Source organism: Vicugna pacos, chromosome 1 (assembly GCF_048564905.1).
Source record: "Vicugna pacos chromosome 1, VicPac4, whole genome shotgun sequence".
Lineage (NCBI taxonomy): Eukaryota > Metazoa > Chordata > Mammalia > Artiodactyla > Camelidae > Vicugna > Vicugna pacos.
The window spans coordinates 41723783-41741739 of record NC_132987.1 but is presented as its reverse complement, the minus strand read 5'-3'; the positions used below and the strand labels follow the sequence as shown (position 1 = coordinate 41741739).

Here is a 17957-nt window from a genome sequence, read left to right as displayed (position 1 = left end):
CGCAGCCCGAAGGCTGCCCCGGGCGGGGTAGGCGCACGCGCGCGGTCGTCATGCCAACGCCGCCGCCGCCTTGGCCCGCGGGATCCCGGCAGCATGAGGGGCAGGCGGGAGGCCATCCTGGAGTCCCAGAGCCCACTTCCCACCCCGACTACTGCCCCTACTTCGGCCGGGGCTGTGGCCGACGGTGGCGGTAAGAAGCAGGATGCACTTCGGCGGCGGCCAGGCCCCGAGGAAGCGCGCGAGGGGCGTGGCGGGGCGGGCCGATTTCTCCGACAGGCCTGCGGGCCGGAGGCGGAGGGGTGGGAGGGTGCCCCTGGGAAGCGCAGCGGTGGCTGGAACTTCGGGTCCCCTAAACGCGGGCTGGAGGGGATCCCCAAGTTCCCGCGGTGGGCGCGCCCTTTGAGCGGTAGTTTGTCCTGAAGAAAAGTATCGCTTTGCTCCTATCTCCGGGAGTGTTGTCTGGATGCTCTTCTCAGACCCCTTTTTGTGAAGTCTTCAGAAACGGGGCCCAGGTGAGCAAGAGGCTCTGGAAACCGTTCTGTGCACCTTTACCCCACCTGTTTTAAGTAGTTCCTCACCTATGAATTATCTTGTAGCAAATGAAGCATAGCGTGCACGCTCCTCTCCCTCCACCATTTCCATTTTGGATGCTTGTTTTACAGTGTGTGCTCCTAGAAATGGAACTGTGCCAGAAGCTTTAGGTATACCTCACTGCATCCGTGAGATGGGCATTATTATGCTGTGCCTTTAGCCTAAGAGGAAATTTAAGATCGAAGAATTTAAGTAACTTATTCAACGTCACACAGTCATTCTGAATAGGCACCTAAGTCTAATTCACCCTCACCCTTGGATTTCCCAGTACTTGGCAGGCTATTCCAGTATAGAAGGGCATTGGGAATTACCTCCAAAATGAGCCCTTCTCTAGAAATTTTAAAATGTGCTGCTAGGTAAATACTATTTAGAATTCAGGACTGAGGCGTGGGTTAAAAATGAAATCTAGGATCTTGACTTATTTTTTGGTGTAATGGTTATTACTAGTATTTGTTTTAGGATTTGAAGTCTGGTTTATTATTTTCACCTAATATAAACACAGTATAGTAAATAAATTATTGGTGCCATAGAATCCTGACATACAATAATTAGGTGAATTTTAAATAAAAGAGTAGCAGAAAAATATAGTTGAAGCCAGGTAATTAAGTAGTCTATTCTTCTTGTAAATTTCTTTAGCTGTATTTTACTTGTAGTCTCAAAGTCCTTCATGCCTGCACAGAAATATGAGTTGTAAGTCTGACACTTGTCTGTATGTCCTGCATGTCCAGCTGAGAGCAGGCAATGAACCTCAGAGAGATTCTCAAGGCAGTCCTCTCTTCTCTTTGATTACATATTTAAGATTATTTAAAAATCAAAATGGAGTAACTGTGGTTCAGGCATCCAAAATGGAGCTGGGTGTTCATTGTGGATATGGTTTCAGACACATTCCTTTGTCACTGAGAACTTACATTTTCTCTGAACTGTATGGAAACTCAAGGACACTACCAGCTGTTTTCAAAACAGTATCTGCTACCCTTGCTAGCCACAACCTTGTAGTTTCAAATTTTCCTTGACCTTTGCAACTGTGTAATCAGTTTGGATCCCCAACCAACCCTTGTTTACCAAGCATCCTTACTTCTTGCCAGCTCCAATCCTAATTCTTGACAATTTATATAACTTGGTGGTTTTTTGCATTTACAAGCCTCACCTATTTTGTAGAACGTGGAACACAATTCAAGTGCTTCTTAAATCTGTGTCTCCCTGTCCTAACAAACCCCAAATAAATACCTCTTTATTTCAATCAGGCCTCCATTTCTAAAGTTTGGGTTAACAATTTTAATATCAAAAAAGGTAGTAAGTAGCCAGAAGGGAGAGAAGAAACCCAGTGAGAGCCCAGCTCCCACAAGTAAATCCGTTTGAGATCTCTTTGCTTTGTTTCCTGCCTAGGATGCTAAAGTGTCATGTTTTGGATTGCATTCCATGTGAACAATGGTCATCTAAGTCCTAAGTCTGGAAGAGGGTGCACTTTTATCCTCCCTTCTCCCCTCCAGGCTCAACAATTTGAAGAGTCTTTGTGCACCTGAGAGTTCTAAATGTCCTGAGAAGTGTTGTAGTTAGGAGTCTGTTTAGCTTTGTTTAATTCAGCATTTCTCAGACTTACTTGACGATAAAACCCATTCTTTTTAGAACACCTTTGGTCATCACGTAGATTAGTATCCCACAGAACACAGTTTGAGAAATAGTATGCTAAAATACATGAAAATTTCCTAAAATAAGTGATTATTATGTACATCATCCACAAGACAGAAAGTATGCTGACGTTAAACAATTTCAGAGAGTATCCAGTGACATAGGAAGAGTATCCACAATGTTAACTGAAAAAAAAGAGATGCCAGACTGTACTGATACGTTCTAATTTTGCTTAAAGATGCTTATATGTAGATATAAAAGAAAAACAACAGAGACTGAATACTCCTAGAAGTCAACTGTGGTGGTTCTTTGCTAGTGGGATTGTTGGTGAATGTTTATTTTCTTTTTGATATTGAAATTTTCAAGTTGTCTGGAATAAATGTGGGTTGTTTATTTTTAAAAAGCTTATTTTTAAAAACTGTAAGAAAAGTTTCTTTGCTTTCACTTTTAATATAATGTTCCTAATATAATCTTGTTTTGCACTTTGTTTAGCAAACTCTTTAGTTCATACAGTGCAGAAATCCACTCAGCAGAGAACATCTCTGAGATTCAGAGACTTAGACAAGCCGGATCCTGAAGACCTCAGGCTGGTCGAGTACTGAGATCTCTGAGCACAGACACTTAAAGAGACATACATACAAAAAAAGGCAGGACAGAAAACAAAGACAGTGTTAATGTGCTTCTAAGAGAAGTGTCAGTGTACCTCTCACCCCAGAAAGCATGGGCCTCAAAAAAGATTTTTTTAAAGTAATATCGAAAACAGTAAGACCATTAAGGAAAGCTGCTGATATAACAGAGGAAGAAGATCTCAACTCCTGTTTTGTTTCTGTCTTTCTTATTAAGGACTGGACAGGGGAAAAATCACCTTTAGAAAGAGGAAATGGAAGCCCAGGTGAGGTGTAGTGCTTCTATGAGCCAGGCCTCAGCGTGGTGTTGGGAAGAACAGACAGAGCTATATTCAAAGATGCCATCAACTTGCATGGGGTAGAGGGTCTCCAAGAAGCCTGTTGGACTTGGTGATTTTTCAGACGCTTTTTGAGTTTAGAGTCTCTGATAAAGTAGTCTTTATTTGAATTCATTATAAGCAACCTTGAGTCACCCTAACCCACTGTGGCAGTGTGGAAAGAGGCTTTGGAAGTCAGTTTGATTTTGTACTCTGTGCCATTATTAGCCACATAATTTTGACAAAATATCTAATTTCTTTGGACATCATTATCCTTAGCTACCAGGACTGTTACATAACAGAGGTTCGTTCTCTCTTTGTGTCACTTCCAAGTTAGTGTCTGCCCACCCTCAGTGGGTACTTCTATGGCTCTAGTTCTCCAAATAGCACTTTTTTTTCTTTCTCATTCCTTCTATTTTTCTTCTTCTTTTTCTCTATTCTTAAAATTATCTCCTTGTCTTCTCCCTGCCCCCGACTCTATACACACATACACACACACATTTGTATCTTTGAAAGAATTTTTTTTTTTTGAAAACAAAGTTCCCGGGATGATTTATATGTGATGAAGAGTAATGCACTTATTTTTCAAAAGCTGCAGAACCTATTGACGGTCTCCAGGAACATTATTATGACCTATGTATGGAAAAGTCCCAGGAAATTAAACCTTTTATATTGCATATACTTCAAGAAGTGGATGAAGAAATTGAAAAGGGGTAAGGAAGACAAATACTTGGTTACATCAGTAACATTCACTGATAATCCTGGAATACTGAGTGATTGGAAAGCCATTTGCAAATGCTTGATAAAATGGACATATTTTTGATTCAGAGTAGATGATGGACACAGTTAGGTCTTGGAGCTAGTGGAATTTACTGGAAAAAAGCACTAGACCAGCAATCTCCAAGTGTGGGCTCCAGATTTATCCTTAACTCCTGTGAGCTGGGTTTATTTATGCAAATCATTGAAGTCTTCAATGTCATTATCTACCAAGTGGGAATACTTTGGTTTTCTTGTGTTTCAGAAATTAAATTACATACATTAAAGTGCTTTGCAAAAGCCGTAGAATATTCAGTAGTTTTAAGTTACTTGGTATAAATCTACATTGTGGTCCCAGTAAATGCTATTCATGATGTTACTACTTAACATGAAGGAAAAATACTTCTATTTCTTTTCTGGGTTTCTTTTTTTATATTTTAGCAGATTGGAAGGAATCACATTAAACGTTGCTGGTAACAGTCGCTTAATGGCAATAGAAAGAGTAACAGGTGAAGATTTTGGGATTCTTTGTAGACTTTTAAAGAATAATCCATATATTAATGGTATGTCTCCTTAAGAATCATTCCTTCCTGCTTTCATTTTCCTGAGTTTAAGTGTTCGTTAGAAGGAATATCAGTTTCTATTCATCTGTGTTTTTCAGGTTTGGATGTTAGGTATAACCTCCTAAGTGATATTGGCGCATGCTATGCTGCAAAACTGCTTCAGGTATTATTTTACTACAAAATGTTCTTAGTTCTTTTTCTCCCAGGACTCGGTTAAGATCCAGTCCTTTCTTTGGAATGTGCCTGCGAAGTTAACCCTCTATTGCAGACTTTACCCTAGAGACACCCAAGCTAAAATGCTGTTTTATGGTTGCATTTTATTTAAGACAGTGTGGTCCACTAATCAGAGTAGGTGTCCTTAAAGAAAAGGCTTTGTTTCAGCCTCAGAAGATTGGCACATACATGTGTATGTCTGTATTTTCAGTTAAATTGTTTAAAGCATCATATGTCATTTTTTATTCCTCCTTTAAATTGGCTTTTTAATTTCCTAGCTGTTGTCCCATTCTCATCTGCTGCAAGTGCTTTTAATGAGCTTAAAATTCTCATATCCATAAAATGGTGCACAACATAAGGATGGAGTGAAGATTTTAAAAAATGAAGGAACCAAGTTATTTTCAGCAACCACAAATAAAAATGCTGCAAAAATCATCATCATCAAAATGTTCTTAGTTCTATTTATGGTGAAACCACCTAGTCTAATGACACAACACAAACACCTAATTTTGTAAAATGTCAAGGGTCCTGACTCTGTGTTACAACACTTGAAATACACTAAAAAGCCATTTTTGTATTTGGTTTCAGTAGAGTTGGTACCTAGAGCCTCCTGAGTCAGCTTTTGTAAACTTGTACACTATGGTTAAATACATAAAGCACATTCATACTTTGAATCATTGATCAAAAATTAATAGTCTTTTTCTTCATACTACAATTATATTTATGTTGATTTTTTTTCTTAATGGTAGTTTCTTTTGCTAGATCTTGAAATTTCCTGGTTATAAAGGTTTTCCTTGGAGGTAAACACTTTTACTTGAAATGAAGCTCTTATATATTATTGAATAATATATGTGTAATTGCTTCTTTTCTCTCCTTATCGTAGAAACAACATAATCTCACTTACTTAAACCTTATGTTTAATGACATTGGTCCTGAAGGTGGAGAAGTGATTGCTAAAGCACTACATGTAAGCATTTACATACCTCAAACTAACATTTTATTTGGGAATTTTAACTTCTGGTAGCTTGGAACCAACAGAAACAAATATTGATGTGAACTTATTTAAATATTGTGCAAATGTATATTTTTATGGCACTTCATTAAAATGTGGACATTATATGAGCCCTTTTAAACTCATTTTTAAAAATAAACAGCTTTATTAAGATATAATTCACATACATAAAATTTACCCTTTGTAAGTGTTCGATTCAGTGGGTTTTTAGCCTACAATGGATTCTTGAATATCACAGGCTTAAACCGCATGCATGGGTCCACTCATATGTGGATTCTTTTTACTAAATAAATGCTGCAGTACCACACGATCCATGGTTGGTTGAATCTGAGGATGTGGAACCTTGGATACAGAGGGCTGACTATAAAGTTAAACTCATTTTCAACTGCGTGGAGGGTCAGTGCCCCTAACCCCGACGTTGTCCAGGGGTCAACTATATTCAGTTATATAGCCATCACAACTATCACTGTTTTTAGAACATACCCCCCCCCCCCCGCCCGAAGAAGCCCTGTACCCATTAGCAGTTCCTTTCTCTGCTTCTCTCCCCCACTTTACAGCACCAGGTAGTCACATCGGCTTTCCACCTATATGTCGTCTACTCTGGTCATTTCATATAAATAGAATCATACAATGTGTGGCCTTTAGTGACCGGCTTAATGCTTTCAGGTTTCATCCATGTTGTAACATACTTCATTCTATTTTAAAGCCAAATAACATTGCATTGTTTGGAAGTCTCACATTTTGTTCGTCCATTAGTTAATGGACATTTGGTTTTCCATTTTTTGTCTATAATGAATAACGCTACTATGAATATTTGCACAGATTTTTGTGCACACGTTTTCAGTTTTCTTGGGTATATACCTAGGAGTGGAATTGCTGGATCATTTAGAAACTTCATTTAACATTTTGAGTGATTGCCAAACTGTTTGCCAAAGTGTCTGTCCCTTTTTACAATTCCACCAATATACAGGTGTTCTCATTTCTCCGTATCCTCATCAGCACTTGTTACTGTCTTTTTGATTTGAGCCATCCTAGTGATTATGAAGTTTTGTGGTTTTGATTTGCATTTCCCTAGTGGATAATGATGTTGAACATATTTTCCTATGCTTGTTAGTCATTTGTATATCTTCTCTGGAGAAATATCTCTTCAGATCGTCTGCCCATTTTAAAATTAGATTATTTGTCTTTTTGAGTTGTAAGAGTTCTTTCAATACTCTGGATACAAGTCCCTTAACAGATGTATGATTTGCAAACATTTTCTCGTATTCTGTACATTGCCTTTTCATTTCCTTAGTGGTGTCTTTTGAAATACAAAAATGTTTAATTTTGATAAAGTACAATTTATCTATTTTTTCTTTTGTTGTTTGTGTTTTTGGTGTTATATCTAAGAAGGCTTTGCCTAATCCAAATTCATGAAGACTTACACTAATGTTTTTCTTCTAACAGTTTTTTTGTTTTAGCTCTTTCATGTAGTTCTTTGATCCATTTCAAGTTAATTTTTATATATGATACGAGGTAGGAGTCTAATTTCATTCTTTTCCATGTGGATATCCAGCTGTCCCAAAGCCTTTTGTTAAGACTGTTCTTTCCCCATTGAATCTTCTTGACATCCTTGTTGAAAGTCAGTGGATTATAAATGTGAGGGTTTATTTCTGTACTCTCTGTTCTACTCTTTTAATCTATATATCTACCTTAGGTCATTCCCAAACTATCTTGACTACTGTAGTTTTGTACTAAGTTTTGAAGTCAAGAAATATGAGTCCTCTTTGTTCTTAAGATTATGTTGGCTCTTCTCAGTACTTTGCATTTCCATATGAATTTTAAGATCAGTTTATCAATTTCTGCAAGAAAAGTAGCTGAGATTTTGAGAGGAATGGCTTTAAATCTTTAGACCAATTTGGGGAATATTGACTATTGTCTTCCAATCCAGAACATGGGATATGTTTCCATTTGTTTAGGTCTTCTTTAACTTCTTTCAACCAGGTTTTGATGCTTTGTAGTTTCCAGTGTGCAAGTCCTGCCCTTCTGTTAAATTTATTCCTAATGTTTTATTCTTTTTGATTCTACTATGAATGTAATTCTTAATTTCATTTTTGAATTGTTCACTGCTAGTGTGTAGAAACATAAATGATTTTTATATATTGATATTGCCTTGCTGAACTCAAATTTGTTAAGTTCTAAGTTTTTTTTTTTTTTTGGTGGATTCCTTAGGATTTTTTACATATAAGATCATGTCATGCAAACAGAGAGCTTTACTTCTTTTCCAACCTGAATGCCTTTTTTGTTTCTTTTTCTTGCCTAACTGCCCTGTCTAGAATCTCTAGTGTACAAGGTTAAATGAAGTGGTGAGATCGAACATCCTTGCCTTCTTCCCACTCTTAGGGGAGTTTGAATTAATTTTAAAAATAATTATTTGCATTTATCCCTATGTCCTAATATTTATTAATTAGGACAATTAAATATATATAATTTTTTGTGAGTTATCAAAAGAATGAAATAAGAGAAGGAATTAAACTTTGCATATGTTTGAGAAATTATATCACTTTACAAACTACACAGAGGGAATGTGGAGTGACTACTTACTGGGTGGGTACAGGGTCTCCTTTGAGGATAATGAAAATGTTTTGGAATTAGCTAGAGGTGAAGGCTGCTGAACACTGGAATGTAGTAAAAAGCCAGTGAATTGTACATTTTAAAATGGTTATATTTTGGTTATGTGAATTTCACCTCAATTTTAAAAAGTGGTATAATTTTCTTAGGCAATAAATTTATAGATTTTCCAATGAAAGGAAAGTTATTAAAAATCTGTTTCATTTACTGCTCATTGTTTTGGTATCTATTTCCTGGGCAGTCTTTCTACTAAACTATTTTATTTTATTAAAAAATAAGCAACATTGATGTATCGTATAGCACAGAGAATTACAGCAATTATTTTATAATGACTTTAATGGAATATAATCTGTAAAAATACTGAATTATTATGCTGTACACCTGAAACTAAAATATGATTGTAAATCATCTGTACTTCAGTTAAAAATAATAAGTAACTCTAACAATTCAGTAATAAAGACAGTCTAATTTAAAAATGGGCAAGAGTCAAATAAAAATTTCTCCAAAAATTTTTTTTTTCCTAAACCTTAGTTTTTTTTTTTTTTTTTTAACTGAAGTACAGTAGATTACAGTGTGTCAGTTTCTGGTGTACAGCAGATACCTACATGCATATAAATACATATATTCATTTTCATATTTTTCATTAAGGGTTACTGCAAGATATTGAACATAGTTCCCTGTGCTATACTGAAGAAACTTTTAAAAAAGCTTTTTTATATATATCTACTAAACTGTTGAATTAGATTTTTATCTATTATGCGAAATTGAATGTTACCTTTAGGGAATATGTGCTGTTCCATCTCCATGAAAAACTAATAAGTCTGCAAATAGTAATAGAGCCTCCTAACTCATGTATTCTAAAGAGAAGTCTTTGGGTTAAAATTTTAATCAGGTTTCCCTTTTTTCTTTTTCAGAAGGATACAACTCTGAAACACCTAAGAATGACTGGAAACAAGATTGAAAATAAAGGTGGAATGTATTTTGCTGCAATGCTACAAATTAATTCATCCTTGGAGAAATTAGATCTGGGTGACTGTGATCTAGTAAGTAAATTGGTTATGAGATATTCACGCAGATATTGGATCACTTTCCCTGGAAACTAGCACAGAGAATTGTTAGTGACCAGCTAAATGACAGTCTTATGAATGATTAAACTTGTCTGAGGTCTCGTATCAGAAAAAAATCTTTAAAAAAAAAACAATAATGATAAATAATATGGAAGAATATCCAGTGTAATAAATAAAAACTTTCCTAAACTTCCATCTATTAGCCTTAACTTGTATGTTTTTCTAAAGAAGATTGTGTTTGTTTTGATTAAACAAATATGACTTCATTCATATATTATAAACTTTTATTTACAGAAACACTTTGCAGTGAGTAGTTATGTTATAGCATAAAAACCTAAGATGATGCTAAAAGCTGTTCTGAGACTTCATCTGGCCTGATAATGAGAAGTACGTTTTGCATGTCTTCAAATTCCAGACGTTCTTTTCTCAAACATGCCCTCAAACCTACAGGCCTGCTTTTGGGAACCTGTTAATAGGTTAATGCAAACCTACTGGGACAGGAAAACAATAAGATGGGCCAGGAGGCTCTTTGGGGTAATAGGTTCTAAAGCTTAAGAAGAGGGTAAATGTAGCCAGTATGGTTTTGGGAAAGCATTAATTCAGTACACAGTTGACTCTTGAGAACACGGGCTTGAACTGTTCAGGTCCACTTATATTTGGATTTTTTTCAATAGTAAATACTATAATTGCTACATGATTCCAGGTTGTTTGACTCCATGAATACAAAGGTTATGCATGACCCTTTAAGGGTCAACTGTATTATTTATACATACCAGTCACAGTCCTAGATTCTAAGGATGTAAGAATGCATTGTGGGGGGGAATGTATTGGATATGGTCTCTGCCCTTATAAAGGTTATATTTTAGTTGGGAAATTAACAGTAAATAGAAAAAAGTGCTACAAAGATGGCAAAGTACTCTGATAATGGGGAGGAGGTAATCTGGGTAATAGGATGGTTACCCTAAGACCCAAGAGGTAATATTTAGGAGTCATGAAGGATGAGAAAAAGCTGCCTTGGAGAGTCCATGGCAGGACATTCCAGGCAGGGGGTCCAGCACACACAGACTCTTTTTAAGATAGTGCTTCCCCAAGTCTGGTTTGAGGAGCATTAATGACATAGACAGAGGTAATTTTAATACTCATGTATTTATTTTTCCAAATCCTTTCTATTTATCTCAAGGGATTATGGTTTTCCACTTACAGTAGTGATACAGTTTATAAGTGAAAAGGTGAGTTGATTTAATGGAAAAGTATTAGGTAAATAGTAAAACTGATGCTTAGGTACAGTAAAAATTGTTAGGGGAGGTTGCATGAATGATGAAATACTGAGTTTGTTAGGTTTCAAGAACTGAAAAGCTAGAGTGCCTGGACAAAGGGAATTAAGAGTGCCTTAGAGTGAAGGTGCAAGAGGTTTACAGGGACCAGGTGCAGCAGGGTCTGGGTCATAGGCCAGGGGAAGAAGTGATTGTGTTATAAATGCAAATCATGGAAAGGCTTTAAGTTGAAGGGTGACATGACTGGTACCTGTGAAAGATCACTCTGGTTTCTCTGTGGGGATTTAGAAGGTGGCAAGAGGAAGCCCACTGACCACTTAGTAAGTTTCTCCAGTAGTTCAGGTGGGTGATAAGGACTGGGGGTGGGGTGGTAGCTACAGAGATGGACTAATCTGAGACGTCTTTTGGAGGCAGAAACTGTAAAATTTGGTTATCAGCTGATGGGAGGATAACAGGACTGGTGGAGCGGGAGGAAGCCCAGGTTTTCAGGCATAACAACTAGGTGTGTGCCCATCACAGAGACGGGGGAAGATTAGTCCGTTTCATTAAGGGAGAGAGGGAGGCCTATGGGAGCTGTGAAAAATGTGATTAATAACCTCTTCCTGACACACACACACACAGAGACACACACACAGAGACACACACACACACACACATGAAGTACTAGTATGAAGTAAAAGAATGCCTGCACAAGGATATGCATTCTAAGTTATAAAGAGCCCTAGCGGGGATTCACTTGTGTCTGTGTATCTGAAGTCTGTATCATAGAGAACCTTAAAGACTTAGAAGCAAACCTAGAGGTAAACGCCCTAGGAAATGGATACTGAAACTTTTAAAAAAAACTCCCCATGCATGTTAGAGATTTTAGGGCAAGGAGAAAATAACACAGTTAACAACTAACTTCTGAATTTGATCAACCTACAATTCAAGGAGTAGGAAATAAAACTTTTTAAAAACACAATTTTGAGTTATCAGAATCCAGATTACTGATCTTGAAATATTTATTTAGGGAGGTTAATTTATATACTTTGTCAGTTTCCTTAATGAATTTACCTGTTTTTAGGGAATGCAAAGTGTGATAGCATTTGCTACAGTACTAACTCAAAACCACACAATTAAGGGATTAAACCTAAACCGACCTATATTGTACGGCGAACAGGTATGTATTCAAAGCGAGCAGTTAATTGTGCTGTATGTGAATGAAACAAAGGTACTACTTACTGAAGGTTATGTCAAGATTCATGAATGCATTGTACTTTTGGAATTGTAAACTACTGTTGACAAAGAAAAACTTGAAAAATGTTAATTCTTGATAAGAGTTTTATAAATTTGGTTTTAAATTACTTACTTAAACAGTAATCATGTCTTTTTTCTCATAAACTCATTCTCAGTGTGGTAAGCCTGTGAGGGGCAGAGTGCTTAAGATGAAAGCAAAAATGATTAAAGTTTTAAAGGCTGGTGGATTATAAGAGCCCAGTGTGAACTGTTCTGTTATTTGTTTTTGTTATATTGATGTGATGAACCATCACCTTTGGAATCATGAGTAATGGCAAATTGCATATGAATAGCAATCTGCGAAGTCTGGACTTGATTCTGTAGGTAAGCTGCAAGCTGGAGACAGAAAGATGATAAAAACATGATTCCTACTTTCAAGGCTTTTCCTTGCTCTTTAACATTCTTTTAGATAGCTTTCCTGTCTTACGAGCAAAACGGGAATAATAACTCATTCTACCATTGATCTAAACAAAAACAGAATAGATCTAAAAGACAATGTTCAAGGACTTTATATAGTCTTGAAATTGTCTACCTCGCTGTTCCCCATAAGTATGAGTAATTGAGAATTAATCATATTTTTAAAGTATTTTTCATATTCATAAATGTATTTTGCATTCTTTGTCTACATGTCTCTCTCCCTTTGGGTTATCCTTGTACTCTTCTATGCCAAAATTTTTGGAATTTTATCATGTTAATTGCTTCATGTATTTAAATGTAATATGCTCAACAAGACACCCAATCCTCAAATAGAAGAACCTACTTTAAAAACCCTAAAAACACCTGGCTCAAAGTAAGCATTCAGTAAATTGCTCATTCCTGATTCTTCACTCAATAAATATTTGAATGCAACCTGAAATGAGACACAATGCTGGGTGCCAGAGATAATAAATCAAGGCACATAGCCCTCGTTTTCAAGGAGCTTTTTTTCAGTCCACGTGGAGGGAGACCGAGAGGTCTGGAGAGTGACATGCTCAGGGTGCCTTGGGAGCAGAAGGAAAGACACTGAAATCAGTGCAGGGGGATGAGAGGTGGCAGGGAAGCTTCCCAGGTTGAGGACATGTTAAGAGATTAGATAGCTAACTCAAAAATTTCTGGATTAGTATGTTAAATTATATGAAAAGATGAGTATGTTAAACTATATTAAACTATGTTAGACACACAGTTCCTCTTTTAAACATGTGGTGTCATTATTCCCAAATCCACCTGAGAGTAGGTAAAAGCTCGGGGCTCTTTCTCAGGCCAGGGCCTTGCTCTCAGCCTGGTGCTTCTGGGCAGTCAGCTGAACTCTCGTCTGCTTTCTATTTCTCTCCAAGGCAGCCACGACCCTCTGTATCTCTGAGAGTACTATTCTCTTAAACGGTTGTGGAGAAGAATTCTTTTGTGCTTCTTCATACTCTGCTCCCAAATACAAGTGTGCAAACCTATTTCATTTAAGGATTTCACTGTTCATTATCTGGGAGCTTGGAAAAATACCAATGCCAGATGCTGCCATAAGCAAACTAAGCCATAAACTCAGTGAATGAAGCTTAAAAAAAAGAGTAACAACAAAAAAACAACCTTTCACTATTTCTGATACTCGTTCCCTCCCTTAATAAGGGTGGTCCATCTTTCAAACTTCTTGACCTATAAATGCAATCAAGGCATACACCACCAATCCAGACACCATGCAAAGCAATACTGGACCTCCTAAGTGGTCACTTTGCATCTGAGATCCCAGGCTACAGCTTCTCTCTGGACATACACTTTCAGTGTCAAGGCTGTAACTTACTAAGATAACAGTGTTACAAAATATTGAACAGTAACAAATGCTTTGTAGTTTTCTACAGAACACTTATTTTGTGCCAGGTACTTTTGTTAATTTATTTAATTCTGTGAGGGAAGTGAAATGTCTACTTTATATAGAAAAAGAAACTGAGACTTAGCTAGCTGAAATAATTCGCCCAAAGTGATTTAGCTCATACAAGGTAAAGCTCGCATTTGGAGTTATTATAAAGCTCATATACTATTTTCTGTTGTTATGTGGTTTAACTTTTATTTTTTCTTAAGGTACTTTTACATAATTAGAGCATATATAGCTATTCATGATCAGCATTTCCAGTGACTATAAAACTTACTACAAAAACGGCAATCATGCAACAGGTCTTCTTACCATAAAATACTTTGGCTCATTCATTTTAAGACATGCTTTGATTCTTTTAAAAATTTAAAGTGCTTGGTATTCAGACCCTCACTGAGGTTACATACCTTTTGTCTGAAAGCAGCTAGGTTCTGGAATTAAAAAAAAAAAAAATCCTCCAGTGACCAGAAAACAAGAGTAAAACATATTTAGAAATTTGGGATGACTATAAAAGGGAGGAATTGGATATATCACAGGATTAAGGAGTGTATTTTAAGAACAGAAGAACAGAATCATGATTGGGCAGTGCCTTTGTATTTTATCTAAAAACTACAGAGAAAGGAGATCAAGAGCAAAGTTTAGGAACACAGGGAAGGTGTAAGAGCACCCTGTCTTGAGAGGACAGCAGTAAGGGAGCCTGCATGCTCAATACGTCATGGGGCCAAATGTTCTGATTTTTTTTTCCCCTTCTAGAATGAGTGTTGCTTTTTAAATAATTATTATGATTTTTTTTAACCAGCCTCTTTTATGTCACTTAGTCACTGCATTTTACAAGTGCCTGCTGCCTGTTTCTAAGCCAGTAAAAGATATCACTTGTGGCAAAATGATTTTTTAAAAAAGCCATGCCAAACAAATACAAATCGTTGACTAGGAGTCTTAACTGATAAAATCATTTTAAAAAGGTAATTTAGCACGTTTGGAATAAACATGTACTGCTCCAAAATAATATTTTTAAAAAAGATCTTATCTATTTTTAGGAAGAGTCCACAGTTCATCTAGGCCACATGTTGAAAGAAAATCAGTGGCTTGTTGAACTACGCATGTGTAAGCATGATATAAAAAACTGTGGTATGAAACAGTTATGTGATGCACTGTATCTGAACAGAAGCTTACGCTACCTTGATGTCAGCTGGTAAGTGACAATTTATATATTAAGTTAATTCAGGAGTTAAATCATGGGAATAATCTATGTAAATATTAATACTACATAGGATTCTTTGTTAGATACTAATTCCAACTAATACTAATTCCAAAGATTAGAAAATGCAACCATTTGTCAACTGTTTATCATGTGCCTTAATATTTATTTAGTTTATACTGATTTAATAGCTCCTAATAACTTGAGTGAGTTAAGTGAATTTAAATATGTAAGCCTGAATAGAAGTAACATTTTATGGCAAATTTTCATTAACTTTTTTGGAAACTGATTAAAATAAATTTTTACTAAAACAGAAAGTACTGCTTATTAGTCTATGTTCTCAAGCATGTTATCTCTATGAATAAAAGAACAATACCTCATATTTTCAAATATAATTACATAATTTTCCTTTCCCAGCAATAAAGTAACTCAGGATGGAATGGTGTGTTTGGCCGATGTACTGAGAAGCAATACTACCCTAGAAGTAATAGATCTTTCTTTTAACAGAATGGAAAATGCAGGTGCAAAGTATCTCAGTGACACTCTTGCTTCACACAACAGGACTCTTAAAGCGTTAGTATGGTTTTATATTTAATCAAAGTAACAGAAAAGACTTAAATTTTTTAGAATCTGACCTCAGACCTCTTAACTCTTAAGATTCATGATGAAATATGAAAGCTTAGTTTCTAAATTGACATACTAAGTTACAGGAAACATTTTAATTTCTTCTATTTTTTAAAAGTAATGTCCTATAAAAATTAGATGACTGCTTAAGATTAATGAGAAAATTTTTAGTTGCTTTTATTATTTATTCTTAATTCTAACAGAAAAATCTTAATCATTCAGTATGAGTAAGACTTTAAAATAAGAATGAATCAAAGAAGAAAATATTATTTGGATGACTTTATCCTGAAAAATGTATCTGTAATCCATCCGCAAACCTTTACTGAATAATAAATAGAAAACAACAGACTGTTTATTTCCAAAATGTAGGTACATGAAGCATCCAATTAGAAAACTAAATTTCTTGGATTTTGTGAATTATTAAGGTCAATATTTTGACTACCACATTGAACATATTTAATGGTAAGACTTAACACAATGAAATGTGTGTAATAAACTCTGTTGCTAGCTTAGGCGTTCTCTTTGTGGAACTGTTGGTTTCCAGTGTTGCTGATTACTTTTTGCTTTTCCACAGGTTGTCAGTGGTAAGCAACAACATAGAGGGAGAAGGACTTGTTGCACTTTCCCAATCAATGAAAACAAATCCCACACTCTCTAATATTTACATCTGGGGAAACAAATTTGATGAAGCTACATGTGTGGTAAGTTTTTTCTTCACTGAAGCTTTTCCCAGGGTCTTCCCTATATTATCAGACGTTATTTACCAGTGCCTTAGACATGATTACAAAGTATAGTGAGACACTACAGTTTTGATAAATTTTAACATAAGTCCTAACTAAAAATTAGCTACTGGAAAGTTTCGTGGTTGAAACAGCAAAGATAATCAAATATTACACATTAGTATAAAGATCACTGAATTACCCAGTCCCTGTTCCTCCAAAATTCAGTTTTTAAAAATCACATTTGTTGATTTAAATTTGATGTGGCACAGTCTCCAATCTGCTACCCAGTAATTAAACCAAGACAATTTGGAGTACAAGCTGTTGAAATATTTGGTATGTTGCTTATGTAAATACAGAGAACCCTAGATACTACCTTCAAGACACACAAAAAGGATAGTGACAAATAATTCTCATTTGGAAAGAAGAGAGAAAAATGTTAAAATTCTCAAAAATTGCCAAAAGACTAACCAGAATTTCACCACTAAAAAGACTAATAAAACTGTACATTATTAAAAAAAATCCTTGATTTCAGAAAAACCTCATATCCATATTCTATACATTAGGAGCTGAGTTGAGTTTGGAACTAATAATGACCAGCTAACGCAGAAAGCAACTAGACTATTGAATCTTCTTGTACTGTCTAAGGATGCTGTCTATTCTGCCTTTCTCCAGAATCACCTTATTGACAAAGGGTGTTTGTATGACACCCTTATGTAGGTATCAGTGATCCATAGAAGATATAAAAAGAAAATTCTACAATGAAGAAATAGTTAGGCGGCCAGCCAGGCCAGCATCTAATACTATGGGAGCTGTCTCTCTCAGCCCAAATCTGTAGATTACCTTCAGGAGGTCCATGAACTCCACACAGTTGTATGCCAAAATCTGTGATTGTTTACTTTTCTGGAAAGTGGATCCCTGGCTACCATCAGATCTTCGTAAGCATATACAACAGCCCTCCCTACTCATTTATGAGTCACCTTGGGACTTGAAAATTCTTACCATGAGACCTTTGGTTCACAAAACTGGTAATTCATAGAATTGTTATCTCTACGAATCTATAACAACAAAATATGCCTAATAACATTAAAATTTAGAAATGTTTTGTATGATTATAATTACATTTTGTGTGGAATAAAATGAATAAAAAGCTACAACACCTGGAAAATATTAAAATTCAGCAATGTTATTTTAAACTGTAAATTATCAGCTAATTTGAATATTGAAATTTATTTAAGCACTGTAAAATGAATAAACTATTTTCTTTATGATACAGCTTTTCTTAAAAATCCTAGGCATATTCAGATTTAATTCACATGGGTCGTCTAAAACCAGACAATACGGATGTGGAGCCATTTGTGGTGGATGGACATGTGTACCTTGCAGAAGTCTCCAATGGCCTTAAAAGGCATTATTACTGGATACCAGGTTATGGAGCAGCTTGCAGCCAATCATCTAATGCAGGTTTTACTCTTGTACCAGTAGGTCAACATCTGTGAAAAATAAGCTCTAAAATAATATTCAAATATTTGTCTTACTACTTTCACAGAGATAATATTTTATTGCCTATTAAGATTTTCTTTCATAAATTAGAACGTTACTTTCATCAGATGGGTAAAAGAGATATTAAACTTTTAATAACACTC

The 17957-nt window shown here is 35.8% G+C and overlaps 1 protein-coding gene across 12 annotated transcripts; it reads left to right on the top strand.

Annotated features, from left to right (window-relative positions):
- Positions 1-13: 13 nt before the first annotated feature.
- On the top strand, positions 14-17957 carry LRRC34 (leucine rich repeat containing 34). 12 transcript variants are annotated; one of them, XM_072960685.1, is made up of 12 exons: positions 101-190; positions 3064-3112; positions 3762-3876; positions 4361-4482; positions 4581-4645; positions 5579-5662; positions 9232-9360; positions 11722-11817; positions 14808-14962; positions 15386-15541; positions 16167-16293; positions 17607-17957. In XM_072960685.1, exons 3-12 carry the CDS (start codon positions 3803-3805, stop codon positions 17808-17810), a joined length of 1212 nt encoding a protein of 403 aa, XP_072816786.1. In that variant the 5' UTR covers positions 101-190; positions 3064-3112; positions 3762-3802; the 3' UTR covers positions 17811-17957. The 12 variants fall into 12 exon arrangements, with proteins under 12 accessions (XP_072816767.1, XP_072816758.1, XP_072816762.1 ...); XM_072960682.1 differs by having other exon boundaries at positions 3756-3876; XM_072960656.1 differs by lacking the exon at positions 101-190 and adding an exon at positions 493-512 and having other exon boundaries at positions 3756-3876; positions 4364-4428.